A 14,760-nucleotide genomic window follows, 5' to 3' on the forward strand; every position below is an offset into this window, starting at 1 on the left:
CTTTGGAAACTTTAGGGAGTGGGGACAGGCTTGTAGACAGCGCTCACTGGGGGCCTTGGAGGGTTATACCTGACTCAGGTTCTGACCTGGCCTCTCGGCTTCCTGGGCCATCATGATGTGAACAACTATGGCCACATACTCCACCCTGCCTTCTCCACTGTGAGGGACTAAAACCCCTCTGAGTTTGTGAGTCAAAATGAGCTCCTTCTGTCAGGGGTTGCCACACTGGCAGGAAAGTAACACATTGATCTTCCTCTTCCTCCTCCTCTTCCTCCTCTTCCTCATCCTCCTCCTCTTCTTCCTCTCATCTTTTACCTCCCTCTTTCTGAGGCAGGCTCTCACTATGCTGTCCAGACTGGCCTCAACCTCATGATCCTTCTGCTCCTGGGGCATGGGACATGGCATGGGCTACCATTGTGACATTTTCTGCAGTTGGGAGCCAACCCAAGTTACTTCCTGCCTGGAATGTGGGCAAGAGACCCAGTGAGATAGGGCAAGGTGAGGGGCATGCAGCGGGGCTGTGGGGTTCTTTCAGCATGGGTTTTGATGGTAAAGTGGAGAGAGGAATTAAGGTTCCAGGGAACTCTTCTCGTCTGTGGCAAGCTACAGCAAGAAGTAAACCCACCATGAACCCACAAGTCACCAAAGTAGAGTGAGCTCCAGAGCCACAGGACACAGGGAAGGGTGGCCTGGGAGGCTGTCACCAAGGGAGGGTGGGGACTAAGCAAGGGAAGACGTACTTGCCAGTGACAAGTGGGGATGGGCTCATAAACAACACCACAGACCAGGTGGTGAGATGAAGTTTTGCAGACGGGTTGGAGTGTTCCAGCTCCAAGGTCCCAAGGTGAGTAGTGGGTAGCCACTCTTTCTCCCCACCGAGCTCCTCAGGCTAGGGGTATCTGCAGTGCGGGGAATCACTGAGCTTCAGAGTTCCAGGTCCTCTGTCTAGACACAACACAGGGGTGATGTTCATACCTCTCCCTGCCCCCGGCCCTGTCCTTGGACCCACAGCTTGCCTTTAAAATATTGTCCCAAACCTGGCTTTCAAGTCCTTGTTAATTTTTATTTTATCCCTAAAGTTGCATTTCTCGTTACATAACAAAACAGGCTGTTGCTGAAGTCACACAGCTGGTTATTTCCAGGGAAACGGACAGGTGTCTCTTCATGCCACGTGGATCTTACTGAAAGCCCACAGTGAGCTGGAATGTGAAGGAATTTTCCAAATGGCTTGTTTTCCTAGCTCAGCTGCACTTTCCCCGGGAGCTGGAAGAAAGCAGAAATCATCCTGCCTGCTCTCGGAGTGTTTCTGGGGCTAAGGCTCTGTTCTGTGGGAGACAGGAGAGGTTCCAGCACCCCTCAGTCCCCAAAGCACCAGAAACCCCACGGCCCACTTTGGGGTCTCACCATGATTTCTGTGAGTCCTGAGCACAGTCCCTTTATGGATGCAGGATTGAATTTTTTCTATTGCTTTATTTTAAGATAGGGTCTTTCTATGTAGCTCAGGCTAGCCTAGAACTTTCAATACTCTTGCCCCACCTCCCAAGTTCTAGGATTATAGATGCTTAATGCTATGCCTGGCTCTTTGGTTGACTTTTAATTGTATAAAAATAAATATAGCACAATCTGGAATCATTCTTACAACTTTGTCATTTTTTAAAAAAACATATAATTTAAAATTTTTAATTAAAATAATTTGTACATTTCTGTGACACCGTGAATGCCAGGCTACGCATGAGCTAGGAGAGTCTTCAACCAATGAGTTGTGACCTCAGTCTGGTGTTTTTATTTTAAGTGATACGCGGTAGTTATACACATTTGGGGGTGGTGTGACATTTCATCACACGCGTGTGGCACAAAATGATTAGAACAGTTGACATATCCATCTGTGATGGTGACTCCTCCTTGTCACCCTGATAAGCTTTAGTTTGTTTCACCATGGAAACAAATCTCCGGGTATGTCTATGAGGGTGTTCCCAGAAAGGTTTAGCAGAACAGGGAGGCACCTCCCACCCACATATGGGCATGGTCGGTACCACACCATGGGCTGCGGTGAAAAGGGGAAATGGAATGAGAATTCGTCTTTTGGTTTTTGATTGTGGACACGGTGACCAGTTGCCTCATGCTCCTGCCTCTGTGTCTTTCCCACCATGATGGACTGCACCTTTGATCTGTGAGCCAAAATAAATCCTTCCTTCCCTCCCCTTCCTTCATCCTTCCTTCCATCCTTCCTCTTCTCCTCCCCTTCCATCTTTCCTCCCCTCCCTCCTTCCTTCCCTCGCTCCCTCCCATCCTCCCCCTCCCTCCCTCCTTCCTTCTTCCTATCCTTCCTCTTCTCCCTCCTTTTTTCCCTCCCTCTTTCCTTCCTTCCCTCCTTTCTTCCCTCCCTCCCTCCCCCTCCATTATCCCTTCTTTTCTTCTTTTTTTCAATTGGCTTTTTATTGGGAGTTTTGTAACAGCAACAAGAAAAATAATAACCAAAACACACCATCTCAAACATTTAGCTGTTCTCTGTTTTAGAACCATTAAGAATCTCTTCCTCCTCCTCCTCCTCCTCCTTTTCTTCCTCCTACTCTCCCTCCTCCTCCCTTTTCTCCTCCTCCTCTTTTTCTTCTTGCAGCATCTTGCTATGTAACACATACACAATTAATTAATTATTATCAACCATAACTATGGTTCTATACAATAAAACATTAGAACATTACTTCTCCCTCTAAACTACACTCATTTAATTATTTATTATATTAATTTTCTCTTCTGGTTTAAGCAGCTGAACTCAGAGCACTTTGTGGGTCCCTACAAGTGCAAGTACACCTCAGACCCTTGACAGCTAGTGAACTCATGGACCCAGTGGGACAATATTGCTATTACTATTCTAGCTCTCTGGATCAACACTTGTACAATCACTGCTGTTGGGGAGACATGGAATAGATGTCTGGCCTGACTTCCTGTACTGAGGATCCCATGTCAGTCCCTGGGCCTCCCAGAGAAGGCTGGTATCTGTAGCCATCATCCATCTCTCAGATACTCAAGGACAGCTAGGGACAATGATGACAGCGGCAGCTTGTGTCTCAGGTACTAAGCCTCGCTCTGGGTGGTTCAGCATGACAGGCACCAGGTTCAATAGCTCTCACTAGGACTGCAGACAAGCCAGCTTCCCATCTGCACAGTGGACACATTAGTCCAGTCCTTACCACCAGTCACTGAGGAGTAATAGAAGGAACTCACAGTAGGCTTGCCCCGTGGCAGCAACCCCCACCCCCTTCCCCACCCCCTACCTCCCCCGTACCACCGCTAAAGGAGGTGTACAGACACTTTGGCTAAAGACATCTTGAGAGGTCAGCTCTACCATGAACACAGAGCACCCTCATATGATTCTAGGCATCGCCTTGGTATGTATTACAGAAACATTACTTTGCATTTGGATTTTTTGTTGTTGTTGTTTTGTTTTACCTTTCTCCAGCCTGGTGCCATCGCAGTTGGATCCTTTCTTATTTTGAGACAGGAAGCTAGCCTCTAGCTCATAACTGTCCTGCCTCAGCCTCCTGAACATTGTGTTCACAGAGTGCAATACCATGCCTGGCTAAGGGTGCAAGATTTTATTCAACCAACCCAGCCAGATTCTCATTAAAACCAGACTAAGCAGGCCAAGGACAGAGCTCAAGGTCAGAACTGGTTAGCATGAATACTTGGGGGATTCTGAGTCAAACTGGGCCACAGGAGTCTGTCTCCCATAATGCTGCCATCACAACCAACGACAATCAGTGGGCTAATTTTCATAATTGCTAATTAACCCTAATAACTGGTTTGCATAAGGGCTGCCTGGCTCTGCTTTCTCTTCTACCAGAGAAACATTTTGACCTTGGGCTCGTCTGGTGCAGCAGATGGCAGGGCCCAACGCACCCCAGGAGTCAGCACTGGCCTTTGTCCAGCCTGGACTACCTCTCTTCCTGGACTGCAGTAGTTCCCTCACCCACCCTGGCGGGACCCAGCAACATCACTCCACCTCTCCAAGGCCCAGAGCATGCAGTACTCAAGGGAGCACCCCAACCAGCTTCCTGTATCTTTCCATCAGCAGGTGGGACACCAATCTTTCTTAGTAAATAGCCTTGAAGTTTGCCTCTGTCTCTAAGAATGAATAGTAAACCCTCGCTCTCGGCCACCTGCTGATTCTGCCTTCACTATTTCACCTGGCTGCTACTAACTCCTGAGTTGATATTTTCTGCAGATTAATTGAAAAAAAAAAAAAAAAAAAAGGAAAAAGAAATGTCTTTTGTCCTCCTACCTAGTCACATCCACAGGAAGACTCCGTGAAAGCAGTGCAGACCCTTTGAAGCCAGTTCGAAGTGGCTTAATTCCAGTGCCACAATCAGCCAGCTGTGCCACCAAGAGGAAGCCAATTAACCCCCCTGAGCCCTGGTTGTTCAGACGTCTGGAGTTATGGAGACAGCGTTTGCTCCAACAGCTCCAGCAGTAGGCCTTCCTGCTGGGAGGCAGAAGGTCTTTTATTTTTCTGATAGGCAAAGGCTGTGATGAGCCTGTGGAAGAAGACAGAGTACCTCAGCAACCCTGTAAGAAGCTCCGGGGACCGCAGTGCCCGCTGCGCTAGCTGCTTTTCCCATCGATGTGATTCCTCACCAGAGCAACTTAAGGAAGGGCTTGTTTTCTGGCTCACAGTTCGAGGGTACAATCCATCATGGCCGCCGAGTGCAAGACAACATCAGCATCAGGAGGCAGAGGGAGACATGTTGTGCTTAGCAGCCTTTCTCCTTTCTATGCTGCCTGCAAGCTCACCCCCCGGAATGGTGTTGCCCACAGTGAAGATGGGTCCTCTGCCACTAGCCCAACCTAATCCTCCCTCACAGACGTGCTCAGAGGCTTGTCTCCTAGGCAAATCTGCATCCTGTCCAGGTGATGATATTAACCATTCTAGCTGCTTTGGCTGACAACTGACATGTATGTGTTTGAACTGAAGAAGGTAGAGAGAAGAGCTGGATGCTTTGGTTGTGGGCTGTGGGAGGGGTGCCTGGAGGAGCAGAGGGAAAGGAAGGAAGGGAGAGGAGGCTGCTGCCAGCACCCAGACCCTCCATCACTCTGAGGTCCCCCCGTCTTTTTTTTTTAATTAATTAATTAATTAATTAATTAATTTATTATTTTACTTATTCACTTTACATCCCACTCACTGACCCCCTCCCAGTCACCCTTTTTTAGTCACCCCCTTGCTCAGCCTGTCTAAAGGCAAGGGCCAGCCAGGGAGGACCTCTGTGTAACTGGGTCAGGGGCTCCCTGGCCATTTGGAGCCATGGACCACCCCCTTCTCAGAACAATATTTTCAGCTGCATAAAACAAATGTATACGATGACAGAGGGAACCAGTTGCAGGGAATAATTTGGCAACACACGCAGACTCCTCATGTGGGAACATGCCGCTTTGTGAGCACCTTAAACAAGATTTGGTGGACGCCTAAAAAACGCCCCGCTCTGGAAGCTGCGCATCAGAACACCTGCAGCAGCTGCCGAGGGATGCAGAAAGGATAGGCGCTGCAGGTCACTGCATCCGGGCGCCTGCCCCATCACCACAGTGTAAGGAAATGACAAGTGACAATTTACAAGCTGCAGAAATAAGGGATAAATTGTTTTCCAAACCAGTTCACAGACTCTCAGTTCTTTGGACTCCATGCCTGAACTCACCTCTCTGCCATTCCCTAATGGCCAATCCTTCACCATCTCAAAGTCCTAAGGGCTTCACCTTCTGCATGGAGGGGTCCCCGTTTTAATCCCCTGTACCCATTATTTCTTACCTTGATTACCACAGCAGCTCCCTACCTCTATTCCCAGTCTCTCTGTCTGTCTGCGCCTCTGCCCCCTGAGCCTCCCCCCCCCGCCCACCCCCGCCACACCCAAGTACTGGAGATGGTACTTAGACTTCCATCCCTGCTAGGCAAGCACTTCCATTGCACCATACCCCCAGCTCCTCTTTTAATCTTTTCTTGTAAATCAGTCTCACTAAGCTACCCAAACTGGTCTTGAACCAGTCTGTAACCCAGGCTAGCCATGGTACCTGTGATCTTCCTGTCTCAGCTTCCACAATAGTTAGAATGATGAGCCTGTACCCAGCTTCCTACTGCCATTCTGCTTGGTTGCATCCAGCCTCCATCCTGAACCCAGAACTCACCCCCAAAGCTGATCCTGTTACCCCCTCATCCCCTTGCTTTGCACTGCTCATGGACTCCGTGTTGCCTGCAGGGTGGACTCCGGAGGCTTCAGATAATCAGCAAGGTCCTCAGCTCTCCAGCCTCATCTCTCAACACCTTCCCCCATCTCTGCCTTCTTGTCATCTGAATACCTGAAGTCCCAGGATTACACTCCTCCCAAGGAAACACAGCCTGGTTCTCAAGTCCTGCCATGTAGGGCTCCTCCACACCTCGGTTCAGCCCTGGGAAGGCGAGGATGCCCCTCCTGCCTGGGACAGAGAAGTGTCCGGTCTGCATTATGATGACCTCGAATTGTTCTACAACACAGAAAACTTCACAAGAGGGAATCCTTCTCCTTAATCCTCCCCCCCCCCCCCCAACTCAGGCCAGTAGCTGAGCCCAGGAGGCCTTCAGCAGATGTTGACTGAGTAAATGGATAAAAGACAGAAGCAATGGGCAGGAGGGGTCTCAGCCTAGAGCAGCAGGGAACTGGATGGAACCAGATGCTGCACTATGACTGCTAAACCCTTCTTGGCTCTGAATTACCCAGGTCCTCACAGTGCATCTGGGGAGCAGGCTGTAACTTGTTGAATTCAGCTCTCTGTTCTTTAGAAATCCCTGTGGTTTCCATATACACCTCAGTTAGAGGTGATTTGTCCCCTGTCAAGAGCTCCTTGTCCCGTTTCACTCCGTGGCAGCTCTTCCAGTGCATGGAGAATGGGATTGTAGGGCTTATAGAAATTCAATTTGCATGTAGCTTTCTAAGGGACTTCCGGAGGCCAGTCAGCTTTGGGGACAACAACACCTTGATATTCTTCTAGGGCACTCCCTGCTCAGCCTTCTGGGACATCAGTCTAGAGATGCCATGCTAGACACCTGGCCCTTGGGGTCAGTAGTCTTTTTTATGGTGTGTTCTTTCTCAATTTCTCTTAATCCTATGGGGGATAGGCTTTTTCCTTAGCCCCTCCATAGGAGGAAGCATAAGGGGGAAAAGTCTTTTCTTCCTTCCTTCTTTCCTTCCCTCACTCCCTTCCTCTCTACCTTTTCCCTTTCTTTTTCCCTCCCTACCTCCCTCCTTCCTTCCTTCCTTCTTCCCTCCCTCCTTCCTTCCTTCCTTCTTCCCTCCCTCCCTCCTTCCTTCCTTCCTTCCTTTCTTCCTTCCTTTCTTCCTTCCATCTATCTTCTTTCCCAAGTTCCCGTTGCTAGGGGTGGAACCTGGGTCTTCATGCATGCTATGCATGTGCTGTACCACTAAGCATCAACCTCAACCAGAAGGGGTCCTCTCTTTTGTAGCCCTGTGAGAACCCCCTCTATGCACCCCTTCCTATCACCTCTTTGTCTCATGCCCAAGTCAAACACTCAAGCCACTGCACCTCACCCCCACGCTAAGCATCACAAAGCTGGCCCTCGCTGTGTGTGCTTGTCCTTTGTGGTACCCAGCATGCTGTGGGCATTTATAAATAGTTGGTCATGGCTTTAAGGAGATATAATAGCCTGCACTCTCCCATCCTCACAGGGGATGCGCGCAGGCCTGGGAGCTGCAGCATCCCCTGGTGCTGAGCAAAGGGAGATGAGCAGTTGCCCACTGATGCTGCCTCCCACGCTCCTTACCTGAGAGCACCGTGAAGACCGCAGCAAAGGCATTGAGCTTGAGCCCGTCTATGACACTGCTGGAGTGGAGGAGCTCAAGACACATGAGGCTGAAGCCGACCACAAGCAGAAGAATGTAGAGCACCTCGGAGACCACGGACAGCCACAGCACCCCTGAAGAGTGAGGCAGGAGCAGGTGAGAGACTGTCCACCCACAAGGCCCCACCCGCTAAGAACATTGCAAGCTCCACCTCAGTTCTAGGTGCTCCTGTGCTATGGTGCCCTGAAGAACCAGTGTGGGATGACGTTGACACTGCATGTATAAAGCAGAGCCAAAGGAGGTGCCTTTGCTGGGCCCCCTCATCCCAGGCCCAAGGGCCACCCTACTGCAGACTCCACATGGGCAAATTTTCTATTGCTAAGTCCATTACAGAGAGGCCTTCTGTTACCTAAGCTACAAAGGTTCCTAAACCTCATTACCTCAAGCCTTGCCTATACCTTTGCCTGCCCTACATTCTCCCTTGTACCCTGCCCTTCTCTTTTCCTAGAAACCACTACTGCCGGGCCCATGACTTTGACCCGTGGTTCTCCCAGGAGCTGCCATGCTTGGCTATGAGCTTACTCTCCTGGACACTGATGACTGGTCATTGACCTAGAACTGACCTGTTACTGCCCTTCTCTAAGACTCCGAGCATGATGTGGCTGAGGTAGACCAGGAGGGGCGGTCACAGAGTTCAAGTGCAAAAAAATCACCTGATTCCAGCCCTTCCTGAAGGATGCTACCCCTCAGCCCTTCTAGTGGTTTGGCGTGTCTTCTGGATTGCCACAGTTTCTTTCCCCATATCAGCCCACCTTGGGCTGCTAGCATTGCTAGCTTTCCTGTATCTTTCCCCATATCAGCCCACCTTGGGCTTGTGGGTCCAAGGAACGGGCAGAGGGTAAATGGTGGGAATGGAGACCCATCCACATGCATTCCCATCCATGCCGCATCGATGTACTAGAGGATCTTGAGTTAAGCCTGGCAGGTTGGAGATGGACCCAAGACCACTTAGCTGTGGGAGAGCTGGCCACACGAGAGATGGCTTCAGGAGTGGATGGAAAACAGAGGCCTTGCTCAAGGTTGGGAAGGTGAGGCTAGTGAATGCTAACTGTCAACTTGACACACTCTAGAGCCATCTTGGAAGAGAGTCTCCATGAGGACCTGCTCAGATTGGGTTGGACCATGAGTGTGCCTATGAGGGGTTTTTCTTAGTTAAATCAATTGATGTGAGAGAGCAGCCTAAGTGGATGGCAGCATTCCTTGGGTTTGGGTTGTGTGAGTAGAGAAAGAGCTGAGCCACCAGCAAGTATGTACTCACTCCCTTCCAGAAACATGCGTGCATTCATTCTCTTCCGGCAAGCATGCATGTGTTCGTTCTCTTTGTGCTTGACTATGCATGCGACTAGCTGCTTCCCATTCCTGCCTCTAAGAATGACAGAACAGGCTTCTGAAGGGATTGTTCCTCATGGGATCATCTGTTCTGTCCTTGCCCAGAAACTTTGGGGACTCAAGGGGCCTGAGATCAAATCCAGGCTATTTCACCGGCCAGTAGAGGACCACTCAGAACCTTGGTGATCTCTTCTATGAAATAGGTGTCTGGGAGGAGGATCCAGGAAGTGACTGTTCCCCAGAGCAGTAGCCACTGCAGTTCTTATTGAGGAAATGCCCCCAAGAGATGTGGGTGAGACATGGAGATGCAGGAAGGGCAGGAGAGAAGGTGTTGGGAAGCCGAATCTCAGAGCTGCCTCAACCAGGGTCTCATTACAGTCCTCACTGGTCAACCTGGCTGGAGGGCACAGAGGGAAATGCATGTTCTGATGGGTGGACAGAACAGGCTCCATGCCACAAAGCCTCCTATGGGCACTGGAGATCAGTGGGATACCAGGCTCCCTTATCGTTGGCTCTGTAACGAACACCTATTGTCCACTTTTATTATGGCTGTTGTTGCTACTCTTGGCATGACAATTACAATTCCCAAGATCATTGCTTGTGTTTCTGAGATAAAGTCTCACTGCATAGCCCCGGCCGGCATAGCACTTGGAGCCTCCTTCCATGGTGCCGGGATTACAGTAGTGTGCCGCCATGCCTAGCCCGTGGTTAGGATTCTTAGCTCCTTTGGGTTAGATAGGTGGAGCTCTCGTGCATGTGCTTCTGAGCCTGGTGAGAAGATAAGGAGCTGAATCTACCCCATCACCCCAGCCTAGTTCTGGGGCACTAGTGCCAGATACTCCATCCTCAGCAACCCAACCTCATGCCCTAGACCCAGGTGTGCTCCACACTAGCACCTTTTGTCTGACTTTCTAGTGATGCTCCGACCACCAGAACTCACTCTGTCCCCAAGGAACCAGCCTCACTCTCAAGAGGCAAATAAGAGTTGTTGGGATAATCCTTTTGTGCACCAGGTAAAGGTCGTCTTTGTATTATTCAAATGTTGATTTCTGTCCTGGCACAGAGTAGAGCACAGGAGCATGACCTTGGTATTGTTACTTTTATTGAATTGTCACCTGCCTGAGTATTTTGTAAACATTCTTCTCCATCACCTTCTGATTGGTTTAACAAAGAGCTGATGGCCTATAGCAGGACAGGAGAGAAAAGGTGGGACTTCCAGGCAGAGATAGGCTCTCTGGGAAAGAATCAGGTACGGGAGAGTAGGGCAGGGGAGGACTATTTGCCAGGCAGACATGGAGAAAGTCAGACGTACTGTGACATATACTGGGACACAGAGGTAACAGGCCGCATGACAAACTAGTATAGACAGGATTAATTAAGTTATACAAGCTAGTTGGAGATAGCCTAAGCTAAATCCTGATCTATAATAGATACTAATTGTCTCTGTGTTGTTATTAGGTGCTAGTGGGTCAAGACAGTCTGACAAGGGCAGGAGAGATGGTTCAGTCATTAAAGGCTAGGCTCACAACCAAAAATATAAGACAGTCTGACAATAAAGAGTCCCCTGAAATGGTGGCTGAGATGTTGGTGACACAGGTCTATTTCCTCTCAAAGACTGAAACATTGAGTTGAACCAAAGCGATGAAGTGGTTTTATCCCCATATTCTAAAAATTACTACTACCCCCATTAATAATGTGTTCTTAAAACCTTCCTAACACTTCTCAGTTTTGTGAGTAGGATGAAGAAATCAGGGTTTCATGCAGCCTAGGCTGGCCTACAACTTGCTATGTAGCCCAGGATAGACTTGAATTCCTGATACACCTGCCTCCACCACCCATATGATCAGACTGCAGGCATATGCCACCATGCCTAATGTTATGTGGTACTAGAAACTCTACTCTGCCAGCTGAGTCACATCCCAGTCCCTACTTGTCAATCATTAAAAGGAGGCTGAGCCTCAGGGCCAGCATCTTCTGTGCAGTTACTTGCATTGCAGTGCTGCTGATGCTCTGTAGATTTATCTGCACCCCACTCCCTCCCTCTGTGCCCACCCAGACATCCTCCCATGCCTCTGTCAGGGGACACTCTGTGCCAGGACCCTGAGCATCCCTGACCCATGGCTCAGCACTCAGGATTAGTGAGACACCCATGTCTCTCTGCTTGTTCCATCCTGCCCAGGGCTGCTTTTGCTGTGTTCTGCCTTCTTGGCTCTAAGTGTCCTCTCCTCCTGGCTAGAGTAGTACCAGCATCCCACTCCTATCAGCCTTTGGGGACATTGGAACCCTCAGTCCCATAAAAGTAACTTCTCTATGACATTTGAACACTTTTGCTCCCAGAGGCCCTCCCAAAAGAGAGACTCCTGTGTTATCTGGAGAATCCCCACCCGTCAAGGACCTTCCCTAGCTCATCTTTTTGTGGTGGTCAATCCTGGTCTTCTATCAGAGCTAGATCCCAGTCAATGGTCCCAGTAGCATTTTGACCAGTCAGACAGAAGCACTGGAACTGGTGATGGGCATGCAGAATCTTGGGCATCACCTGATATAATGGGACTGGACACTTTGTACTATAAACTACTGTAGTCACTGTGGAAATCAGCATGGAGGACTAAATAAATAAATGACTGTTTGACCCAGCTCTGCCACACCTGGGGTATACTCAAAGGAGTCCCACTCAGCATGTCACAGAGGCACCGGCACACAACTGTCTATTGCTCCCCTATTCACAGTAGATAAATATATCTGCCCATCAACAGCAGATGACCAAATAAGGAAAATGTTGTATAAGCATAGTGGAGTATTATTCAGTCATAAAGGAAGAATAAAATCACATCACATTTAGGGAAGTAGACAGAACTGGAGTCACCATGTTAAGTGAAATAAGCCAGACTGAGAAAGGCAAATCACATTTTTCTTCTCATTATCGAAATCTAAATTCAAATTAAAATAGAAGGGATACCGTGGAGGGTACCAGAAGGATGAATTTGATGGAAATACATTATTTACATATGTAAATGTCATAGTGAAGTCTTTTTTCTTTTCAAATAATATACTCTAATTAACACACAAAGAGACAAGAAAGGCACACCAGCTGACAGCAGAGCCTTTTCTGACTTTAATGGATCTGCAGAGGATGTGGATACACGCTCAGGCTCAGATGCTCCGTCTTCCTTTTCAACATACATATGGAAAAGAGAGTTGACTTTGGTAAACACAAGCCCGTGCTGGAACGGCAAGTGTTGGTGTCTGGAGGACACAGTGCAGACGGTGGGAATAATGAAGCAGCAGCGGGAGACAGTCCACCAGGGACTGGCAGAGAAGGGAGCAGCAGCCAGGCCTCCTTTATGGGGAGAGGTGATCAAAGACAGGAGGGAGGCCAGTCTCCCAACTCGGTGCTGCTGCTAATGGCTAGATTTGCAGCAGAATGGGTGACCTTCAGGGGCAGAAGAAATGGAAAGATTTCTCATCAGGTAGGGCCCAGCTGACAGTTAATTCTGTTAGCTGCACTTTTTGCCTTTTTAAAAAACAGCTTGGCGAGGTCAACTCTGACCCACATCGATGGAATTGATGGGTTTGCAGGATCCACTTCCCTTCCTTGCAGTCCCTTCTCAGTTGAGAGTCGCCAAGGCTGACTCCTCACTGGACTCAGAGACACCTGGGGGGAGTCGAGCCTCAGCCTCCTGTGACCTGAGTGTGGGCTCACCTCCGGTCCCTCACTGCCCTCATTTGAGAAGTGAGCCTGGTAGACATGGAGCCAGAATGGCAGACAGTGCAGAAGCAAGCACCTGTGGGTGCTGTGGGCTTGATGCTGGTATGCGCGCACACATGCGTGTGAAGGTTAAGAAATACCATTTCTGGTGAACGAGTATAATTATTAACAGTTATAGCCAAGCCTCAAAGGAGAGATACCACCCAAGGGCTGTGCAGGTGCAGCATGCACCTACCGCACACCTAGGCTTGTCAGTCATGACCTCTCGATGAAAGAGGATCCCCTAGAAAGGCTCGTTGTTCACAGTTAACATGTTTTTAGGTAGATTCCACACTAAATAACAATGGAAGTCGAGCACCACGACTCAGGTGTGTTAGCTCAGGCCTGTAACCCCAGTACTTGGACTCAGAGAGGCAGGAGGATCAGCTCTGCTACATTGAACTGTACAAAGATGTACAAGACTATCTAAAATATGATGAATTAGTTCATTAATAATATGCAGGGGGAAATCCCATCCTACAAAAGTAAAGAAAAAGTGAGGTGTCATCAAGGGAAGATGCTCCACATCCTTCGTCTGCCCCTGCAGGTGCACGAGTGAGTGCTTGCACCTTCATCCCCAAGAGCACCACACACATGGAAAGTGTATGTGAATCACCTGCGTATGCACCACACACAGGGAGAAAACATGGAATAGTAGATATGTAAACATTCTCAAATATACCACACACACACAAAATATACAACAGTAGACACATAGAAACCCCTTCATATGCGCCACACACATACGGAAAGTATAGAATGCTAGGTATGTGGGCACTTTCAGTGACTATCGTTATCAAGTATGACATGCTATATGTAATTGGACATTCTCTGCCTCCATGTGACTGTCAATGTGCTGCATTTTTTAGGGTGAGCACCACCCCAAGCAGAAGAGCGAAGTTCTGGGATGTCAAAGACAGTTCAGTTGTAGTGTCATGGGAGGAGCAGTGCAGTGCATGTCACCACCATTACACAGGTTGATGGGGCCCAGCAAGGTGTTGCTGATCATTTGTAGGTGGGTGCCCTGGTAAGGGGAAGCCTGAGATTGGGCCAGTAGCCATCACTATACAGAGCTGCAGTTCCTGTATCACACATGAAAATCAGGTCATAATAATCAATACTAAGACAGAGAAGTGTGGATGGTGGACTTTACCAGAGAGCCTGGGCAGGGGACACCCCGCTACTGGATCCCAGTGTTTCTCCTGTGTTCAGTCTCTGCACCCACTTCCTGACCTACTCTAAGGACCAGGTAGCTCACTGGTAACTTAAGTGCTAGTCCCTCCCTGTCTGTACATGCTATAAGAAGCCTTAGCTGTTCCTATTATGACCCTCAGTGCTTCCAGTGTGATGTCACCCAGGGGACCCTAAGGTCTGGGATAACAGCCTATCACCCTTAGACAGATAAAGTCTTTCAAGGGATCAGAGAGGAACAGTTGCAAAGTGACAGGAAACCAAGACATGATGGTGTTTCAAGAGGAAAAAAAACAATCCTTTTTTCCTCAAAACAAATAAATAAATAAGAATCCATCAGTTTAATACATTGGATCAATAAGTCACAGCAGAGTGGCTGAGGGCTGAGTTCGGCAGCACGCCCTGAAGCAAGCATGTTAAATCATGTAAATGACACAAGCCAGTCTGCCGGGGCTGGGAATGGCTCAGTGACAGCTGCTGCTTATGAAATGTCAGCGTGGGGGATCAGTGACCAGAAGGTGTGGGCTGCCAAGAAAAGGCCAGAGGCCTTGAAGAAGCAAGAGGAGATTCTCTGGAGTTACAGAGCCCCCAGCCTGCCTGCAAATGAGAGGCTCT

General features: G+C 49.0%; 1 protein-coding gene across 3 annotated transcripts in view; it reads right to left on the bottom strand.

Moving 5' to 3' along the window:
- Gsg1l (GSG1 like) overlaps positions 1–14,760 on the bottom strand; it is a 194,733-nt gene that overhangs the window by 66,034 nt on the left and 113,939 nt on the right. For all 3 annotated transcript variants that reach the window (XM_034513676.2, XM_076942353.1, XM_076942363.1), the window contains one exon: positions 7,802–7,954. In XM_034513676.2, coding sequence (XP_034369567.1) covers positions 7,802–7,954 — 153 coding nt within the window. The remainder of the gene's footprint in view (positions 1–7,801; positions 7,955–14,760) is intronic.

Source organism: Arvicanthis niloticus, chromosome 1 (assembly GCF_011762505.2).
Source record: "Arvicanthis niloticus isolate mArvNil1 chromosome 1, mArvNil1.pat.X, whole genome shotgun sequence".
Classification (NCBI taxonomy): Eukaryota; Metazoa; Chordata; class Mammalia; order Rodentia; family Muridae; genus Arvicanthis; species Arvicanthis niloticus.